We start from the raw sequence: 22,745 nt of genomic DNA, 5'->3' as shown, positions 1-22,745 counted from the left end.
AGGTCTAGGTGGCATGGAAATCGATAACTATGTTCAAGTTGTATATTCTAGTATTTATATATTTAGAACACGTGTTTCGTAACATTTCAATTAAAGTGTGAAGAAATAAATATTATTTTGTTTTTTTTTAAATCAATTTCATATACGCGGTGATAGTATTCACTAATAATTTATTTATTTAAATAAAATATTTTTGATTAATTTTAATATTTATCGTTGATCATTACTGCATTTTAATATATTTTTTTCCATACGCCAAAGAAGTATAACTTCTAACGCGTGTATAAATACACACACTCTTTTTTACATGGGTAATAAATGATTTGCTTTAAAGATAGGATATTGTTTGACAGTTTGAACTATTAGGCCTTGGAAGTTAATTTTAAACAATAGTTATGTCAATATGGCTGGCGTCATCGGTTACGAAAATACCTTGTATTAGTACTAGTTCACGAATACTCGAGAAAGAGAACTCTAAAGTTTTATATTAAAAGCCCGTTTCAGGAAATTTGATAGTTCAATTGTTACAAATCCTGTCAATAATTGCAGATGGGGTTGTTGGGTTTTCGTGGATAGGGGTCTATTGCACCTTAGGCACCGACCCCCACACTCCCACCCATTAAAAAGTTGATGGCTATGAATACCATAAGCGTACTAAGCACATTAAATTTTAAACTTTACAGTAGAACATGTTTCCGTTAACCTATATGCTAACGAAATAATTGTATGGCCCTAGATTATAAGAACTTCGTTTACGTTTGGGTTTAAAGAATTTATATACATATTTTGTCTACAAACTGTATATACTGGCATACAAGAAGAAGAAGAAGGCCTTGGTAACAAACTTGTTATGTATAAAAAAATGTCTTACAGATACGTATTGTATGTCTTTAATATAAAAAAATATCCAAAATTTAACTAAACTTTTTATTCAATTAACAATGTAAGTGTATACGTTGTTTATACGCATGCTTAAAATTTGAAATTTATTAATTTATACCTAATAAGAAAATGTATATTATGCTTTATGTGCAAACTGCAATGCAAATTGGTACAGAAAAACAAAATATAATGATACAGGCACAATAGGCAAAGGAGAAAGGATATGCTTCAATTCGTATATTATTAAAACTAAATAAAAATTAATTTCAAAGTAATATTTTTTACGCTGAACTTGTAATTACAATTAACTAATTGTAAGACTTTTAACATCGTTTTGACTGCTTCCAGATGCCCACATTTTTCCCATGATTACTCTGGGTGTGAAATCAGAAATATATTTTGCCATGATTTTGTCTTGAGCATTTGGCTAAAGTTTAGCCGCTAAACTATAAGCTATACTGCTAATACTAGTTTAAAATATAAACATATGCAATTGAATCACTATGTGGAGCTCGAGTTAGTAAACAAGTATTATAAATAGAAGATTTCCAAGGGGCGTGTATATTTAAGTAATTCGATATTACAAAGAAAATTGCCTAAACAAATTTGATATCCTTATAAACTGCTTACTAAGTATAGTCGAATTACACTGTTTTGAATTTTCGTCACTTTCTATTCATTTGTATTTTCGGCGCGACGAAAAGAGACACTGAATTTGAAGTCTGCAAAACGCTTAAAATCCCAGTAAATCAAGAAACCCATTTACTAGTGGCATATCCATAGCGAATTTTAAATTTTGGAAATAAATATAGCCTCGAGGAGAATGTTGCATTCGAACCGCGAAATAATTTTAAATTCAAATAATTTGAAACATACTAATAAATCAAATTATTTTTTCTTTTTATTTGCGCCTCAGACACAAAAAAAAAGAAAAATTAATCGCGGTTCGAATGCAACATTATCCTAGAGACTTACATAACATTTATAACTGATAAAGCACACACAGAAACACACAAAATGATAATATAAAAAAATAAAGTTACAAAAAATTATAGAATAAAAAAAGGAATGAGGTACATTTTAAGTGTGTAATGTGTGTGTCTGTAATGTTGTGGTTGTAATTGGCCCTGCTTCAGAATTATGCTGTGCATAATGAGCAGACGTGATTCCCAGCGCTGGTCATGCTGCCAGAGACCACAACAGTTACTTTGCGATTCAGACGCAAAAAAAAGAAACATAATGTAATAATAATACATACCAGAAAGTTATAGTTACAAATAGCATTGTAAGTCATGAAGTCCTCCAAGATTTGTGTAAGACTATATAGTAAAGAATAAATTAGGAAATTATGTATATAATTTTTCAAGGTTGTCGGAGCTGTCGGGTCGCTAGTTTTAAACAGGCTCTTTATAATAGATAAAGACATATTGCTTACAAAGCTTCATTCAAAACTCGTTTGATCTCGGGTCAATGGCAAATAGGTAATATGAGAACATAGCTAATATTACGTTATAAAAATTATAGAGCCTACATGGTTTGTGGAATGCGATAAGCAAATTAAGAAGTCTGTGGCAAAAAATCGCGTCTTCTAAAGGTCGGAAAAACAAAATAGCTCCGTACAAATAATATTTAAATATACCTACATGTCTATGTTTAAAACATATCAAATAGCTTTTTAATCGGATATTAACACAGTTGAACATTTTGTTTGTCATTTTCATACAGACCCTTCTATTGACCACATCCACCGATCCGATCTACCATGAATAGCTTGTATCGACAGATGTCTATTATCTATTACAATCCGTCGATTATTGGCACACTTTTATTAATATTTGGATTAAGATGTCTATCTTAGATGGACAAAAATGGATTAGGAGTTATTGAGTTTGTGCGGAGGTCTTTACAAGACAGACGATCTTTAATAATGTAAAACTTCGACGTCCATTCCGTAAATAAAGTATTTTTATTTAGTATCTCCGGAGTAGCCAACATATCGGATCAATCCATAAAAATTCATTAATTCAGTTTAGAAGCGTCATCGCATGCTTATCGATGTCACATTCGATTACAAAATTCGTGAAAGACTACGCCAGAGATAATCAGAGATTTATCTGTGTGTGCAGACCTATACGCAACACAGTCTCGATTAACGGCCCGTTCACACATGGGAGTCCGTTTTACTGGTACGTTTTTAACGGATACGTCATAAATGTATGGTCTGTTCACACATAGACACCGTATAACGTTCAACGGATCCCTCATTACTGGATGCGATGTGTGAACAGAAAACTCGCAGTATACCGCCTCTATTCTACAAGGATGTATCTATCCGTTAAAATTCTACGTATCCGTATATTTTTACTGTTCCGTCGTCCAGTATTCGATGACAAAACGGAATGTAATTTTTTTACCGAACGAATTTTACTGTATAAAGAATACTGTGCCGAGTGTGAAGTCGGTTATACAACTACATACGCCATCGGCGAAAAAAACGTACAGGATAAAACGGAACAGTAAAACGGAGACCTGTGAGAACCGGCCGTAATTAATTACGTATATATCTCAGACCTATACATATTGTTCTGGTCCATTCAAATATCTAGATTCTCTGTACCTTGAAAATAGCTTAGTGCAAAGCCTTAGAGAGATTTCTCTACTTCTATGTGAAATATACGAGTCGTTCATAGAATCTTCAAGCTCAGCTAGTACGTGATAATTTAATACGATATTGTCCCGTCGCGTTTCTCATGTGCGGTGGAAACAAAAAAAATTCAATTGACTACTGGCATATCTAGTGTAGGATAGCTTCAACACAGGCGCAGCTAATAATGTATTTGATTAATTATAACGTATATACCTTAGGCCTTGCGATTATGCATTGTTTTCTTCCATTCAAATATCTAGATTGTTGCAGTTTGAACACAATGGCTTAGTAAATCATATCTTAGTACCAAGGTTTTCAAATATTTCTCTCTTTTACGAGTTCTACATAAAATATATCCAAGTCTTAAAAAACTTGACAGTTGTATGACGTTATTTGACATAATTTGATATATTTATCGATTTATGTATTAAAAGTATTGTGTATACAGTTGCATTGGAAGACTTATGTAAAAAGATCCAATCTCATTAAAACTCAGATCAAATCTTCCAGGTATAATCCTGTATAAATTATCCAAGTAATATGTGCGTTTAAACTACCCTAAATCATAACCAACAATATTATCTACATGGTAATCGAAAATTCTGAAATCGTATTTATACAATTTGTACAATTTACTTATTAGCGGCAACTCGAGTTGGGCGTAATACTTGCTGAGTTTTTCTGAAGTTCCTGAAGTGTGAGACAGCCTTGGGAATTGTACTTTATCTGTGGCGTTGATGGTGTGAAGAGCTAGAAGGGCGTCATCCAGTAGAGTTTCGTATTTGCCTGGAAATAAACATTTTATAAAACAGTGTACAGGTTATATAAAAACTTAATTAGGTATATTGAGTGTACTTAAAACTTATTTAACTTAAATTAAATTCTATTTTAAAAGAGTAAATGTCTTTCTTTCTCTTTCTCCACACGAAACTACCTTTTGGTGGAGCAACTAGAATCATCTTTATATTTTATTTAAATAAATGATTTGCTTTGATTTCTTTCCCTCGTATCACCTCGACTATTGTTCCACAACTGAGCGTGTTTATAGGCACCACGCACCAGCCACTGAATTCCACTTAGGGTTCTTTTAGAAAAGAGCCTATCAATTCCTAATAAGTTAGCAACACATTTGCGAGTCGTCTGGCATTTAGTGTCTAATGTCTACGAGCTTCGTTTGCCTCTCAAAGCCATCCAGTATTCGATTAAGATTTGTCTTTCATAACAGATTTTTGTCGGCTACCTATTGTTTATCAATATTTTGATTGACTCAGTTATACCGTATCGTTCCTGTACGAACGAATTTCAGTTGCGAGAAATACAAGTACAAAGAAAATAATTAAATAAAAAAAATTTGAAAACCGTAAGAAGTGAAAAACACAAATTTGTATGTTATACATTAACAACATTTAAAAAGGACAATAAAAAAGTATTGAAATTAAATTTTCTATTTCATTAAAGCCCGGCAACGCACTCGCGAGCCCTCTAGCATTGAGAGTGTCTTGTGAGCCTCTTGCCCCAGGTTCTATAAAAAAATACCTACCTAATACAAGCCGAATGATTTGTTAGAGCGCCCTTAACTCAGTAGACGGTATCAAATTAAACCACTGTTTGTGTAGGACATAGGCATACTATGTTACGTCACGAGTTAACATACATTACAAATACGCAACATATATAACGTGCAAATAATTTAGTGCTAAAAGAATCCTTCTGTATCTTAATATTTACGAAACGTTGCGTAATTAGTTTTAATGACGTCCGACAATTTGCGGTAATTGACGTTGCTTGCGTCCCCTTTCGGTTCTTATCTTCTATTAGAAGCTGCTATTACAACATATAAAAATTATATAATATGCCAGATAGCATAATATGTTAAAATGTTGTGTAGTTGTGTAGGAGTATAACTTCCTTTTGGCGCGTAAGGGAAAAATGATAAAAGTAAATTTTTACGAAGTTAACTATAGTCGACATTTAAGTTTTTTCTATTGTTAGTGTCGTTTTTTCTACATTGTTTGTATATATTTTGAAAAGATTTTGATCTTGTTACACTGAAGAAGGTGTACACAATTCTTAGGTGTGTACACACACGTCTTATTTTTGTATACCTTACGGAGCTTTTAATTATTGATTAGGTCTATTCTTAACTACTCCTTACTCAAGATCTGGTCGTAGGTTCGATCCCCGGCACTAGACTTTGTATATACGCATTTAACATTCGATCAAACGGTGAAATAAACATTGCAAGGAAACCGCCTTCCCTATCAGCTTTTCAAGAATGTCCATGAAACAGATACCGAAATCTGAGGCGCAGATTTATCTTGTAGCGCCAGTGGTATTTTTTATTCAAACACACCGCACATATACTTACTACGACATACAAAAAGCAACGCTTACGTCATTTACTACGCGCAAGACTGGAACCGACTTCAAAAAACCCAAAGGTTATCAGTCGAGGTTACGTATATATTTTTTTAGGAATATTCATAAAACATAATACAGATTTAATCTTTCGATAATTTTTCTCGATCCCTAGAAAATTACTTGATAAATTAAATGAAAAAAAAATATGTTTATTTTGGAACATAAGATCATCAATGTATCACTTTATCCATGTCATTTTATTCGAACCTGTAGGCATCCCTACTCGGCAAACATACATCGGCAAAAAAGACAGAGGGTGTAGGCGGTGAGAAAAAGCCGGAGTAAAAATCTCTCGGTACTCTTTTAAAAAAGCAAATCATCAAACAATGCTACACTATTTAAAACAAATACAGCAAATTAATTAGAAGTAGCCTGCCCAGCACTAGTCTAAATCATCTATCAAATATCCACTAAATAAATGATAATTAGTCCCCTCAGTTATTTGAAGTTGAAGGAATAGTATATCTATCTCGTTCGCCAATGTGCAAAGACCGGGGACTTTTCTTTAAATATTTAAATAATATAATTTATTTGTAAACTTCTTTATTTTAATTAATTCAAAATTTGTAGTGTAGACCTGTCTATTGTTTTAAAATTTTTTTTGGACAATGATAGGAGTTCCTCACTCAATTACAGATTACGGGCTTGTTTTAGCAATAAAATTTTGTAAATTTCATTTTATTACTTACTTACTTGAGTCCCCCCTTTTAATAAATTTTCATAGTGAATAATTTTACTATTATAATACTTAAAAACAATATTAACTACTTGAATTATTACTTGTAATAAAATAATCAATCGAAATATGATAAACAGTTTACATTTATATTAAATCCTATCCCTAATCGCGGCCATGAACCTGTTATACTCGACGTAAGCATATAATAAACATAAATCTAGGTCATGAGGGTCGAATCCAGGTAATAGACCCGCTTATACGGGAACCGGCTGACATACAATAGTGGGCTTTGAGAACGTACTGTTTATATAAGATGTTTCACATTAAGGTCAGTAGAACATCTAGGACTGGCTTTATCTACATAACTGGAACCTGTCTTGACACTTATAAGGTATCTAATGTTTGTATATATTAATGTTCCTGCCAGGTCTCTACGCTCACATAGAACTTTTAATTTTCAGACTCCCAGAACCAACATTGGGTTCCGCGAGCCTCTTCACAGGATGTGTTCTTCTTTAGATACTATCAAAAACATTTACCCTTTTTCGCACTCCACTACTGCTTTGTTTAAGAGTAGAATAAAGCAACTGTTAATGTCTTAACTCTATTATTATGTGTGTTGTTGTCATGTTTTATTTTTATTTTTTGTATCATATGGTTGTATAAGTGTAACCCGTTGTGGATGCATTAAGTGTGTTTGTATTGTGTTTTATTTTTGACTTTTTCTGTTTCCGAATAAATAAATAAATAAAAATAAGCTCAAATCGTAATCGTATCGTAATAAGTAAACCTAAAGCTGTCCAAAAACACAGTTTCATCCGGCAATGATTTTTTTGAACTTTCACGATCGATTCAAAACTTTGTACATTTAAAAAAAGGTAATCAGTAATCTCTATAAAACATGGCTCCGCCGTTATGAAGTAAATACCTTTTAATCACAGTTTTGTGACGCAAGATCACAGATTAATCGAATCGACGATGACGTTGTTAATAATGTCGGAATGACAGTTAACAGACTAAAATCTTCGGGTGTACAAGCGTTATTAGAATTGTTTCATTTGAATTTTATAGGTTCGTAATGAATAATCTGTAATGGTTTTTAAAATTATGTCTAATTTCCCATTAAGAAATCTATTTACAAATGAAATTGTAGTAACAGGTACCGCTGGGTAAATTTGACAAGATTTTAAAAACCACTACAGATTATTCATTACATCACAACCATTACAGATTAGGACGACATCTTGGAGGAGGATCTGCTGCAAAAGCCAGCAATCGCGGCAAGAGGCACCGGACAGGGAGCGCTGGAAATTTCTCGAAGTTCAAGATATGGGTTACAGGGGCCAGCCGATTAAGTGTGTTACATACGAATATTTTTGACGTATTAGTTTATGGTAATAGTATTGACAAGGTATCAATATCATCAAGGTTCAAAAACAAATATCCGATAACATTGAATAAAATACCAAAAACGTATCATAAATATTCATTAGTACAAAATTAGATTTACTTATTATTTATTATATATATATTTATATATGCTGTTATAAAACAGCGGGCACAACTGCAGACAAGTTATATCGCCGCATACTGCTAGAAAACTCGTCAAATCAGTGATGCCAACTGAATATTGCCCCAGAAATTCAAATATAAAAAATTCAAATATAAATATCGATTAAACTTACTAAAGCTTTTATTGTACACTCGGTCTTAGAGGCTATTTCAAGTATGTATAAAACATGAATAAAATAGTAAAATTTTGATCTTGGAGTATTTTATATTATCTATAATCGTATGTTTTTTTAAGAAAACGAAAGTAATACTTGTATATGTACCGTAAAAAAACCCAGGTCAACCCCTAAATTTGAGGGCAGGGCCTATTTTTTAGAATACGAAGCGCTGACAAAATATGTGAAGTATAAATATAATGGGTAATAAAACTGATAACATTTGTGCCATAAATGTTTATCAAAGAAATGTATGTCATTGAATTTATTATATTTTTGATCACAATATTTTTACACTGACCTTTTTTTTAATAATATAGGACTTTAAGTGGATTTTTTTATAATTCTTCCATCGTGAATGTTTTCGTCATAAAACATTGTATCGGTATTTTTTTAATCTGTTAGTAATATTTAAAAATGCAATGATTTAGCCATGGCTTACTCTGTGATTGTAAATTTACAATTTATTAATTTTTTGACGTTCATAAGTGTACTTGTTTTCCTATATAGATTGATTGATGGATTGATTGATATACAATCAGATTCATTCAATTATAATTGTCTCTTTCTATCACGTCATGTTTACGCTACTATAGAAAGAGAACAGTTAAATTTCCTTTATAATACTAATTAGACTTTAATTGAATGTTAACTTATAAAATGACTTAAATACATTTATTGTCTGATTAGACAGAACAGTTTACCAGTAGTACTCACGTAAAACAAAGAATTTTCGTTATAACACTAATAGGATTTTACAACTTAATTCAGTAAGAAATATGTCAATTTGAAATTTTCTCCATTGATGCGTTATCTAAGATTAGAACCGTAGCACTATTTGAGCTATATATACGCGGGGCTCAGCACTATAAAAGTTAAACTTATCAATAATTTTAATCAACGATATTTCTTAACCGGACGTGATATATAAACTCCACGAAAAATATTAACATTATATGTTCTGCCATGAACAAATATTTTAAGCAGATAATACTTTTTACTAAAGTTTTCCGCGTAAATTATTTATATGAAAGTTCATACAGGGCTTGGTTCGGTAAGGACATAATTATCCATTAGCGAAATTCATATTTAGAATATAATAGTTTGCTGTTGTCTATGAAAGACAAGAATCCAGTAGCTTTTCCGAATCTATGGGTGGGTTTCAATTCATATTACGAATCTGCAAATTAGCACAGCTATGGTGGGTTATATGTTGAATTAAAGCAAGTATTGTGTGTTTAGTTTATCTAGACTCTATTAAAATTTGTTAACCGTATTGCTTGTGATTCTTTGTAAAGTAATCCCTGGCAAATAACTTAAAAACGTGCGTGTAAGAGTAATGAATTTCATTATAAGTAAAAATCCTTGAAATTGTTAATGAAATGTTTAAAGACGATATAATAAACATATTTTATATTTATCATGATGACCTTTTGTGGTAATTAAAATTTAGTTTATTGAATACCTGCCATTTAACCTCTACTACATAATGCAATCATATACAAAGAGAACAATTGTTGACGTATTAAAACTAATTAGTCAACAAACGTTGTGTTATATTTTTTGACTTGACACCTATCCAATATAATGGCGTACGAACTAATTAAATACTTCAAATAATACTAATTGATAATTATATATTCCGCTACTTAAAATGAGTTAAACAACAGTTTAATCGATGCTATCAAAGAAGTAAGAGCAGTGTTGGCCTAGTGGCTTCAGCGTACGACTCTCATACCTGATGTCGTAGGTTCGATCCCGGGTTGTGCACCAATGGACTTTCTTGTTAAATGCGTACATAGAAATGTAATGTAATGTAATATAATGTTTTCTTGCTGTGCCATACTCTATACAACGCTTTGTTAAAATCTATTTCGAATCTCAAAGGATGTAAACACAATCAAGGTTCATAGTATTTCCTAAATTATGACCGTAAAAGGCCGGATATCCTTCTGCGAATATTTGGCTTAAATTAATCTAATAATAATATGCGCTAAAATTTAAATTTATTGATATTTAATTTTTTGTTGCTATTGATTTTTTTATTATGTAACACTTAGTCAGATTGCCAGCGGGCTCGCAAGTGAGTTGACGGCGTTTTAAGAATTAGTACGTTTTATTGAAGGACTCTTTAAAGATTCGAAATTTTTTAATTGGGCAGTTGGTTCCACTATACAGTGCTGGTAAGCGGCAAAAACTGCCAAAGACGGTGAGTTATGGAACAACGGACGTTGAGGAGATGGTTAAAACATCGTATATTATGACGACCAATGAATCCTTCGGACAAGAAACTAACAATTTTTTTATTAATAAGTGATTAATAAAAAATATTACATGAATTTTTTTGACAACTGTGAATGTATCTAGTACGTAGTACTTACCAACTAATGTGTACTTAATGAGGCACGGATGGCACAAATTGGTGATCGGCTGCCAATGTTCATTATTCACCATGTCCGCCAGTTCTTCTGTCTTCGTTGTTAGAAAGAGGGCGAACTCCCTAAACGTGACATCATCTCCCAGTTCAAGGGACTCGTTCGATGGGTTAGCACGGAAAGCCTTAATGATCCTCCTACCCAGTCGATTCTGGAAAAAATACCTTCTTCTAGTAAAATATAGCAGAGCTACATTTGACTTTTTTTTAAGTCGGTTAAAATATATATTTTTACTTTATTAAATCACTATAGTCGATTATCTTTACCATGGCTAGTGGATAGTTTTGTCTATGTATGTACAGAATAATTAATTACAATAACAAATATGTGTTAAATTCTAATATCTTATCAATATCATTTCAATGGCTTATCTGCTTAGCCATAAGCATAACTTTCTTAATTTTATCTGATCGTGTGTTTTTCTAATAGAGTAATCAACCTCGACAACAACGCCGTCGATGTTTTGGGTCTAAAGCAAGCCGTTGTCCTTCACGTTACATGCGGTGCCTACATAGACAGAAAGTCAAGGTGCCAGGGCTCAAATCTACGATCTTAGGGCTTAAAGTGGCAAGCTGTCACTTTACATGCTATTCATAAATAATTTAAATTATAAAAAAAACTGGTACCGTAACTGTCTCATTAAATTTCAATATTATGAACATATATAAATGTATTATGCAAATTTTTTAATCAAAGCAATATAGCATACTAGCAACATCTATTTTATTGTATAATGTAATCTAAAAATAAGAACCAAATATCCAACACAAATTTAATATATTGTATTGAAATGACCTTCTTAACTTACAATAATTGATAAGACCGTGATACTTATTTAAAAACTATTAGTAGTGATAATAAATGTCAACATTGAATGTACATTGATTTAAAATTCAGTTCGGGGCTTATTTTGGAGTTCTCTATTAATATTTTTTAAGACTTTAATATATTTGTGTGTAGCTTTAAGTAGTGTGATATAACTCTTGGTTATATCAATACATTTTAGCTAATAGGAGATTGAAATAAGGAAAATCTAGAACAGCAAAAAAAATTGTCACAAAATTCAAAGTCATATAAGATCAAGATTCCTTGTTTACAATTAGACAAATAATTAAATGAATTAATATATATACATATGGATGAATCTTTATCCATGATGTAAGTATTAAGAAATTTAATGATGTGGAATAAGTGATAACTGTATCTTATATTCCAAAATAGATATATATAGAATATTTTTTTATACTATGCACTCACTTTTATACTTTTATTTAGGTAAGTATTTATATATTCATACTTATAAGTACATTTACTACTATATAGAATAACTTACCCTAAAATAAGTTGCAGATGGTGTATCTATTTCTAATTTATTTCTGTATGCGGATAGAAGTCTTTCAAATGGATTTCTTACAATAATCATTTTGTTATAATTCTCCAGCATATCATCTCGCTCTTCTTTAGGCACTGAACTAAGATTTCTAAACATGCCTGGGGAGTGGGCTATATGGCCAGGTATCGCTAGAACATCAGTTCCATTCCACTTTCCACCCAAAGTCATGAGTAGTCTTTTCCAATTAGTACATGCCACCTACAAATTAAAAACATCACATATTTTGTCATATTAAATAAAATTATACAAAGTTTAAAATTCTAGAATATTTATACGTCTATCAATTCACAAATACAAAATCATTTATCATACAAACTAAGTTCGAAGTAAAAAACAATGACGTATGTACAACAAAAACACTGGTTATCCTTGACCATCTCACCTTAGGGACATAGCAGTAGAGAAGCTTGCGATCATCATCAACTATTATGTGTTCCAACTGATTATTGGGTAAATCATCAACAGACCACGACAACCGATACCTATTACATCGGTCCTGGATCTGCTCTTGCCTTGCCAAGTTCAAGGACTGGGTCAGTTCCAAAGAATGCTGATTATACACCACGTTATAATCACCACTAACACACAAGATACTTAGTAACAACACCAAATTTCTGTTAATAACACGCATCTTTAGCCATTCAAAATGAAACCTAAGTAACTTTCTTTTGTAAATAACAACTAAATGTAGAACGAAATACAAATAAACAAAATTTATTTAATATCGCATTATCACTATACGCTTTAATTGTACTTATTCTATTTACACAGTTTCGTTAAACGTTTAAGTTATCAAACGCCTTTAGTTGAATTTTAATTATTACGAATTATTAAGAACAAAGATCGTAACACAAGCACTCCGCTGAACATTAGAAGGCTGACTGACTTTAGACATGTCTGATGTCATTTGAGAATTGAGATTTGAGAATGATGATTGAAGAACTATGCGCTTCAGAGCAAGCAAGCAATAGAACCAAACGAGCTTATAGTAATTTTTATTGATTATTATTATTGAAGTTGAAACTTGAATACCGAAAAACGAGTTATAGTACGATGAATGAATATTTAGAATTGAAGGAAGAACGTATGTATTATTTGTGTTTGGTACATATTGGCAATTGTGAACTCTTGATCTTTTAATTTTAATCTAAAATCTATCAAGTGCTAAATAAATGTAATATGTCTGATAACTTAACTGTTGTAGTTAATGGATTCCCGCTAGTAGCCGGTTTTTTTTAAAGTGTTAGTTTCGGGTGTAAACGATAGGAATAGTAATCATTTTCGTAGAAACAGATAATAATGTCGTTTTGTAAAAAAAATGTGTTATTATTTGAATTCATTTATTAAATACTAAAAAAACGCATTAAGGCTATTAGCTGATATTGAAACTAATTACTTAATACTGTTTTGGAATTTAAAGTCTGGCTTGTGAGTTTTTCTGGTATTCCGTTCTGAAATGGAAATCAAGAAATTTTAAAATTTTGTAATATATTAAGATTTAAGAAACTTACGTAGGTTTAAAATTTTATAAGACGTACTGTCATAGTATATTTTAAAGATATACAAACCCTTAAATGCTGTATATAATTAACTTGATGATATTGATGGATGAGCGCAAAAGCCTCTTCAGCAACGGGTAATTGATTGTATTGCCAGGCTAGTACTGCCAAACACGCCCATAATGTTTCATCTTCAACAATTCGACAAAGCTGAAAAAACTATTACTATAAAACTTTTATTCATTTTATAAAAGATTTTGAAAAAATAGACTTTAAATAGAATAGAAATATTTCACTTTTGTTAACTAAACGCTTTTAATAATAAAAAAACGTAAAAGACTAAAACCTTATTGTAATGAATTATTTTATAGTAACATGTTGTGGGGAACTCTTCTGAATTGCATGAAAATAACATAATCTTAGTCCTTAAGACGTGCGGGTGTACCTTTAAGTGTGTATAAGTACAATAGATGTGTACGTGCACGTGTGTGCGTGAATGAATCCCCGTAGACTAGCCGTATTACAGAGTCTTTTCTTTTATAGAACAGAGGGCAAACGGGCAGGAGGCTCACCTGATGTTAAGTGAGACCGCCGCCCATGGACACTCTCAATGCCAGAGGGCTCGCGAGTGCGTTGCCGGAAATACTTCAATCGGAATAATATAATAATATATATTTCGGAAATAAAATTGTTGCGTGTGAATACTAAATTTTATTGTGCAGCAATCCGTTCTAGTGGAAACATATTAAAATACAAAAACAAAACACAATTATTGTCTGTTCAATGAGGAAATATATTTCATACTAACTTGTAATGCATCATCCCACATATTGGCAGCTATATGTTTCAGCAGCTTTTCCGGAAAAGACGCAAGGGATATTCGTAACAACGAGCCATTTCCACGGCGTACACAGACAACTCCATCTTCGATGTTCATTATACTTGGATTTCTACCTAAATCGCTAAAAATATTATTATTAAAAATAATTAAGGCAAGTAAAAAACACATACGTTAATTATTTTATTATATATTGTAATAAAATAATTGTAGGATTAAATGTAAAATGACTCTAAACAAACATTAATAATAATAATATCATAACTGAAAGTTGCCATAATTAAAAAAAATATAAATATTAGAAGAATTCATCGCGTGGTACTCTGTGTTATGGGGATAATAATTAACAACAATTTAATTTGAGAAAAAAATAATATTCTCAATACCTTATGTCCTTGCTAACGGTAGTGAGTGTTAGCCAATCAGGTTGTGTTGCAGCTCTTGGGCAACACCAGGCAACAACAGAATTTGCTCGCAATCCTACTAGAAGTTCTGTTTCACTGCTCCATTTAATGCTTAAAACTTGAGGTCCTGTAATAATAATATTGCTGCATTTATTTAAAACTTATATAATAATAAATGTATTGTATTTATTATTAGATATTTTATTCAAAGCTTAGTTGCAAAGTTCTAAATTTACACAATTTCAATTAGGTAATTCTAATTTTTGGAGTTAAAATTTATAACAATAAATATTTTTTTTAGACATTAATGCTTCAGGTATAGATAATTATCCTATATATTTTTTGAAGTTGTACTTCTTTTGGCGCGATGGAGAAAAATGATGAGATTGGATTTTTACGATGGCGCCTTTCTGTGACAAAAGCGCCATTTATCTTTTACAAACATGTTGCATACATATATAGAATGGCAGAAGTTTTCCAAATGTTGATTGCCTTACCCAATTTAAATATTTTTGGTTTAGTTTCCTTAACGGTAACCACATACAAATCTCGGTTATAATCCAATAATGCGAGTTGCCTCTCATTCAGCGGTCCTGTTTGGCTTAGGGCGACGCACGACACGGTCATTTTGTGTGTCAATTTTGTTATCGTGTTGTCAGTGGAGCTTCGTACAATGAGTCCCGTTGGAAGATCAAATACTTGAATTACTAAAATAAAAATGTCTTATATTGAAATGTATATTATGTGTTATTGATAAAATCAAGAAACTTTTTAAATAAATTTTTGACACCCTTAAAGTGAAAAATATCAGTTATATAGTTAAAGAAAAAAAGCGCTATTACGTAAGCCTTCTTTTTTAGTTTTTTTTTATAATACGTTGAAAGTCTGTGCAATAAGTTAAACCATATTTTCATAGTCTGTGGAAAAAGAGAACCGTCGCGGGATTTGAAGACGCTGCAGTGATGAATAACCGTTTTTGTTGTTGACAACACTCTTAGGGCAATATAGTTTAACACTTACAACGAAACGTAATAAATAAAAGTATAGTTTTTATTATTAAACTTATTTTACAAAAATGAACTAAATAACAAAATGTGAATAAAACCCCGGTTCTCTTCCCGCACACTCTAACATTATTTATTTATAATAACGTACGTTTTCGATCAGCATGGTCAATTACAGCCAATGTATCTGGCCCAAGAGATATTGTTGCTTCTCCAATCGTCTCTGGTCGAGGGATTCGGGGGCTGGCAAGTAACCGACCCATGTAACTGTATACCGACACACCGGCCCTCTCAACGACGCATATGCACCTGTGAGTGAGTGAATGAAAGAACGAAATTAATTGTCATAAAGTTTTAACGTATTCTTAATTCAAAATTCAAATAATATTCTCCCCTAATGTTCAATGACATTAGATAACAATGTTTAAAAACAAGAAATTTTATAATAGATATATTTATATTATGTAGCTGTAAGATTACTATTTACTTTTAAATAGTACGCAGAAGTGAAGATTTACAACGTAAATAAAGTGAGTGTTATTCAAAAATGTTATTTCAAAGTGTTTTTTTTGCGCAAAGTACTTGAATCGTAAATTTCGGCAGTTGTTTTAAATAAAAAAAAACCTGTAGATTTATTATAATATATAAGAATAAAGCCAAAATAAACATTTACAAAATTGTTAGAGCAACGCCCATAGCTGAATTACCAGTCGTGAATTCGAGTAGAATTTTGTTCCTACAAAGTCAACAAAAAAGCGACTGTATTATGTAAATCACTATATAATTATAGCTTATTTTAAAATAATTCATTATTCCAAAATGATGATTGTTAATAATGGATGAGAATAAAAAATAGTAAACTTAAATATATTTTGATTTAAACCAAATATCGCCAAAGGGTATACAATTTATCATTATCAAACTTGAAATTTTATCGAAAGAAACGGACGGAATGTTAACCACTGGCCATCCCAACCGTGATCCCCCTGCCCCTTTGCCCGCTGTTAAATAAATATATATAAAAAAGAGTGTGTGTACTTAAGTACACGCGTTAGAAGTTATACTTCTTTGGCTTATGGAAAAAAAAATAACTAAAATGCAGTTGTGATTAACGATAAATATTAAAATTAATAAAAAGATTTTATTTAAATAAATAAATTGTTAGTAAATACTATCACCGTCGTACATAATATATGAAAACGATTTAAAAACAACAAAATAATATTTATTTTTAACACTGTTTAATTGTACTGTTACGAAACACTAAATATAAAAATACTAGAATATATATAATAATACAACTTGAACAAAGTTATCGATTTCCATGCCACCTAGACCCAACTTTAAGATGTTGAATTTAGGTGTTGGTGTGCGCGCATCGTAAAAATTCTCTCTCATCATTATTCTGCATCGCGCCAAAAGAAGTATAACTTCAATAATAATAAATTGTGTTTTTAATAAGAGTCAATAATTGACTCTATAGTGTAGTATCAACACATATTTATTGTTTTTAATTCAATCACATACTTAGCAACAACGACTTTATACAAACCATAGTGGTTATCAAATACACCATGATTTAAATCATATTATTCTGTTAAATAAATAAAACCTTACCTTTCCGCCAATAATATCATGCTAATACTGCCTTCCTTCAAGTCAAATGTCACTGGCGTATTCCAAGATGACAGTTTGTGAATGAAGCACTGCTTCACGGTCGCTATAACCAGATGATTGAATCCAAGCGCAATTTGTATCACTCTATCTGGGTAATCCAGTTGGTCGCTTTGATCTGTGATTATGTTCTTTATGGTAATCATTTTTCGTGTTATTTGCTTGCAGGCGTAACTCCGCCATGTGTACTCTCTGAAATATATACGAGAGCTTTCGAAAAAGAAGCATTGTCGCGTTTAAGGATTGGTTCCACGCTGGCTTGTAATGAATAAAATGCTTATTGAAGTCACGATAATTAAAACTACAGTTTTTTTCGATAATGTTAGTATAGAAAGATTTATTTTAATTTCAATTTAAATAAGTTATATAAATTACGATATGTTTGGCTGATACAAAAAATATTTCTTGTAATATACAGAATCAGTCGCAAAAAAATTCTTCTAGAGTACAAACTTAACTGGACTATTTTTAGGGTTTTTGAAAGAGGGGAAAGAGAGCCTGCGGAAAACCAAAAAACAATTACCGCAGCCCATGTACACCCATTTACGGTGCGTTGCTAGCCCTTAAAATAAGCTTCTTTTTAAATAATTTAAAAACAAGGCGTTCCATTCCTCGGCAACTCATCCGCTATCCCCAGACTTCGTGTCCATGGGCATAAAAAACGTATTAAAGTGGACCGTGGATTAAAAATAATCATTATTCATCGTAATTTATATTGGTCTAAGATACCGCTGCAAGATAAATAATAGAAAAAAAATAGCTTCAATTTGACATATCATTTATGACATAACATTATCATATATGGTTGCTTTATTAAATCTGGCCGCAAATAAGGGTTACTGGCTGTTAAAGATGATAAATATTTAAGGTATAAAATCAATTAAAAATAATTTAATTAAAAATAATGGCGGCCAAATTTTGATAGGCACCCTAGTAAATATATATTCTTCTAATTATAAATAAACATAAAAATTTGATTTTAAACAAAAAATCGACGAACGTACCAATCCTGCAGCGGGATCTCGTACTATATAAACGGATTAATGAAATCCTACCTCTCTATTATATGCGCAAAAAGCACGTGACAATTAGCACAGGCTGCAGCTAACTGGGTTCCATCTGATGACCAAGCAATACTATAAATACTTCCCGTTGAAGGCCGATCAAGGCAATACGATCGCTGAAAGTACAAGCAAAATTCTAAATGCTGGTTCACTTTTATTTCGGTGTCGCATGATGGCAGGCATTTGATCTTAGTAGGAGCAAAGTCTCCCTTGATTGGAACATCATCTGGTCGTAAAAACCGATAGTCGTAATGACGAATCACGTAAAGAAGGACGATGACGTGGTTTTGATTGTATAAGCCAGCCATTTTAAAGTGACCCTAAAATGTTTCAAAGATCACTTACCCCGTTCAAATCGCACAGTCTTATCAAATTATAACTCCCCAGGACGAACATATTACCAGTCGGTGACCAAGTCACACTTGTCAATGGTTGATCGTGCTTTACACTTATTGATACTTGCTGTCCAAATGTATCCCAAATCTATAACAGCATCGATAAATAAGAGAGATTTTTGAAGTGAAACTTATTTAGGCTTTTTAGTTTTTATTACATACATTTTTAAATAAAATAAGAACCAATTCAGTATTTACATGTCCTCATAAGAACTAAATCAGTGTGATTATTGAAGAGTTCTCTAAATCGTTTATTTTCAAAAATCTAATGTTTAAATACGTAGAGAACATTAGAATTAATTCGTAAAAATTGTCCGATAATATTATGCAACCTAAAAATTTTATAATAAAAATGTTGTTAAAGTAAAATGGAGCAAAGCTTACCTTGGCATAACCATCTTCGCCACCAGAAATTATAAGATTATAATTTGGATTCCACGCTACGCAAAGAATAAGTCCTTCGTGTGCCTTCCACTAAAACGGAATTTTAAAACCCAGTGGCGTTATAACATTTACTTCGGCCCTTAATTTACTGTATCTTTTTCGTGATATTATTACATTAATAGGTAAGTAGGTGATCAGTTGTGATGATAATTCTGTGTGTACTTCACGCAAAAGTTAACTAGGCACCTCGCCATGTGTTATCGCCAAATCAGGTGCCTCAGGTGTTGATTTGTGTAGTACGCTCAATAGGTTGATAATTAACATAACTTCAATACAAAATACCATATAAGTTGAATATATGTAATTTATGTACCGCCACATCATATTATATAATGCATTTTCCACAATAATGTTACAAGCTTTGCATTGTAAAGTTGCGAATATATCAAGCCCTGTATACATAGTGTTTATTCTGTTACTACACGCATAAGTTAACTAGGCACCTCAGTGTCATTATCGCCTAATCAGGTGCCAAGTCGATTTGTGCGTGTAGTATATTCGCGAAGAATAATTCGAATGAAAGGTTCATGAGGAATGGGTCTGAATTTCTAGGTTGGTTGTTACATCCGGTTTCTGCAAAATTCTACCTTTGAATTACTAGTTGGTATACAGGTCAGGCAAGTGTACTTTAATAATAATAACCACATATATAAATAAATAAATTTAAAGAGACTTTTATACTCCCTTTACCACAAATGCCAGTACTAGAAACATATGTAATACAACATGTATGAACATTTTTTTTAGATGTTTCATGCGTGTACACATACCTTGTTTACTTTGGAGTTCGAATTCAAATGTTTGATGACGAGGCAATTGCCTTTTGTGTATAATATAGCTCCACTATCTGGACTCCATTTCGCATTAAAACACGGCACATCAGACTGCACAACGCTGGATCGCAGTAAGCCGTTACGCGACCAGATTTTCACGAAACCATCTTCACCACCTGCAAATATCCTAGTCTATATATATATTATCATTGTAGGTTGCGTCTGTGGAATGAATAAGAAAAATCTTTTCTTATTCAATTTGCCTAAGGATAACCATAGGTTAAACTGACCTGCTAAATGATGATATTTTATAATTTATCTAGCTACCCCTGCAAACTTCGTTTCTCCCTGATGCCCAGCCTACCTTTTTAGTACATACCAACATATTGGCATTGACAGGCACATTTTACTATGCTACCCCAGATACTATTTTTTTTGGTTTTCCGAAATATAAACATTTGAGGTGTTTCTGTGATGCTGAGGTGTGAAAATTAAGGGTTGTATAATATATTTATATATGCTACAAAAATTGGGGTATTATTGCTAAGGGGCTTAAAAGATAGATAGTACCCGACTAAATATATATAAAAATTTCATAAGAATCGGTCGAGCCGTTTCGGAGGAGTGTTGGAACGTACATTGTGATACGAGAATCTTCTATATTAGATAAACAAGTATATTAAAAAAACTTGCAATGTATGAAACTCAAACGAAAATAAATGACACGACAAAAACAAAAAAATCCTAAAATAAACATACCAGTAAATAATCCAGCACCATCAGGACTCCACTGCGCTGTCAAACACGCTCCCTGGTGGGCAACGACGCTTTTTTCTATACGTCCGTTATGATTAACTATATGAAACCTATTGTTTATAAATGTTAAGGTAAAAAATATTAAACTACATATTTTTTGTTTAGATTAAACAATGGTAATATCAAAATACATTCCGCAATCTGTATCAAGTTAAGTTATAATTCAGTCAAGCCACATTTCATACATCTAATTGAAATTTGGGGTACTGCTATAAAACCTACTAAGTAACATTAAAAAAATCTCATGATCACTGGATCAGCCGATGAATGGAAGTTAATCCTATTGTATAAGAAGAACCATACGTTCGTAGCCATGGTAACCAACACGTAAGTTTGGCCCTAACATTGTATTTAAATAAGATTTGTTAAATCATGAAATGCAAAAGTGAGCGTAGAATATATCTAATTTATGATAATAATATCGAAATCTAGCATTTAGCTGGCAACATATTAACTCGTTCGTGCTATACAGCTGTGTTACCAAATGAATTTTCTTTCTCTTTGCAACATAGAATTAAAAGAAGACAAAACAATAACGTCTTATACGCTTGTTGATCAAACTTAGAAGTTAACCTAAGAGCCAATGAAGAATTGTTTAATACATACTTTCCATCAGCAGTAGATATTAATATAACATCATGTTGATGTTTTACACCACTCTGTCCCGTCTTTGGAAACAGGTTCATAGATGTTGGAAAAAAATCCTCTGCGAATGTAGCAACTATCATACATTCATTGTTTATCAGGTTCCATTTTAATAGTTTGTGGTCATCGCTAAAAATTTGGTAAATTAAATGTGTGTTTTCTACGTAACGATACTATTAGTATTCATAATACCTTTAACCAAACCAAAGCGGTTTTCTAATGTAACCAAAGCGGTTTTCTAATGTAAATCAAAGCGATTTTCTATTGTTATTGTAATATACATTATTTTGTAAAATAAGGAAAAAAAAAGTAAAGCCTTACATTTAGGTGACAAAATTCAAAGAGTCCAATGGCGACGTATTTCTATTTTTTTACCTCCAGATTTAGAGCCTAGTATCTACTCATGATGTCAAATCCAATACGATTCTGAATCTAACAGGCTTGCTAGAGTATATTTAATTCTATAGATTTAGAATAGACAGATTTAGGTTCCATATATTTACAGTTGTTTTTTAAAAATAACCCAACTTTGTTAACAATTTTTGCACTCATAATATCTATTAATAATGTATTATACTGATATTAAAATAATTTATACCTGCAAGAAAATACATCCTCAGTGTTGTTCCAACATACACAAGTCACGACCGCCGTATGTTTTGGTTCTTTAAAAGTTGAAATTTTTAGTTTCATTTTGGTTTTAACTGATAATATTTATTGTTTTGCTTTTTAAATAAAGTGTTTCCATAGTAACGATTACGACAATTTGCGTCAGCGTCATCTATCTTGTCCTAGTGATATTAAGTGCAGTACAGTATTATTCGTTTTCTACAAATAAATAATATAATGTATGCATTTTTTTGCACTTGTCTTATTAAATATTAAAAAAAAAAGTTTGATTAAATAAATTAACGGATGACAGCATGACAATTTGCAGTACGGTAAGACATCTTTATTTAAAACGGATGAAATTTGACAGCTGACAAATTAAAAATGACAGTTATT

General features: G+C 31.7%; 2 protein-coding genes across 2 annotated transcripts; both read right to left on the bottom strand.

The window, feature by feature from the left end:
• Positions 1-1,799: 1,799 nt before the first annotated feature.
• On the bottom strand, positions 1,800-13,054 carry LOC110993008 (carbohydrate sulfotransferase 11). The gene is made up of 4 exons (XM_022259054.2): positions 12,567-13,054; positions 12,125-12,382; positions 10,738-10,942; positions 1,800-4,315 (listed from the first exon to the last, which is right to left on the bottom strand). Exons 1-4 carry the CDS (start codon positions 12,813-12,815, stop codon positions 4,083-4,085), a joined length of 945 nt encoding a protein of 314 aa, XP_022114746.2. The 5' UTR covers positions 12,816-13,054; the 3' UTR covers positions 1,800-4,082.
• A 456-nt stretch (positions 13,055-13,510) lies between these two features.
• On the bottom strand, positions 13,511-22,559 carry LOC110992999 (intraflagellar transport protein 80 homolog). Its single transcript, XM_045630452.1, has 14 exons — positions 22,339-22,559; positions 21,702-21,869; positions 21,039-21,145; positions 20,277-20,455; positions 19,447-19,536; positions 19,013-19,150; positions 18,659-18,783; positions 17,547-17,795; positions 16,081-16,238; positions 15,423-15,632; positions 14,908-15,052; positions 14,492-14,645; positions 13,753-13,893; positions 13,511-13,635 (listed from the first exon to the last, which is right to left on the bottom strand). The coding sequence occupies exons 1-14, from the start codon at positions 22,431-22,433 to the stop codon at positions 13,573-13,575; spliced, it is 2,022 nt and encodes a 673-aa protein (XP_045486408.1). The 5' UTR covers positions 22,434-22,559; the 3' UTR covers positions 13,511-13,572.
• Between the last annotated feature and the right edge of the window lie 186 nt (positions 22,560-22,745).

This window comes from Pieris rapae, chromosome 12 (assembly GCF_905147795.1).
Source record: "Pieris rapae chromosome 12, ilPieRapa1.1, whole genome shotgun sequence".
Lineage (NCBI taxonomy): Eukaryota > Metazoa > Arthropoda > Insecta > Lepidoptera > Pieridae > Pieris > Pieris rapae.
The sequence above is the reverse complement of the archived record's forward strand: the minus strand, read 5'-3'. Positions and strand labels throughout refer to the sequence as shown.

What these genes read in the sequence shown, in the direction of transcription:
- LOC110993008 (XM_022259054.2), bottom strand. Translation starts at nt 12,815, where the DNA reads ATGCGTGTTATTAACAGAAATTTGGTGTTGTTACTAAGTATCTTGTGT. An exon ending in CATCTGCAACTTATTTTAGG is followed by an intron (nt 10,943 to 12,124) that starts GTAAGTTATTCT and finishes TATTTTTTCCAG; the next exon opens with AATCGACTGGGTAGGAGGAT. An exon ending in CATTAAGTACACATTAGTTG is followed by an intron (nt 4,316 to 10,737) that starts GTAAGTACTACG and finishes GTTTATTTCCAG; the next exon opens with GCAAATACGAAACTCTACTG.
- LOC110992999 (XM_045630452.1), bottom strand. Translation starts at nt 22,433, where the DNA reads ATGAAACTAAAAATTTCAACTTTTAAAGAACCAAAACATACGGCGGTC. An exon ending in ACCAAAAATATTTAAATTGG is followed by an intron (nt 15,053 to 15,422) that starts GTAAGGCAATCA and finishes TTATTATTACAG; the next exon opens with GACCTCAAGTTTTAAGCATT. An exon ending in TGTGGGATGATGCATTACAA is followed by an intron (nt 13,894 to 14,491) that starts GTTAGTATGAAA and finishes TAGTTTTTTCAG; the next exon opens with CTTTGTCGAATTGTTGAAGA.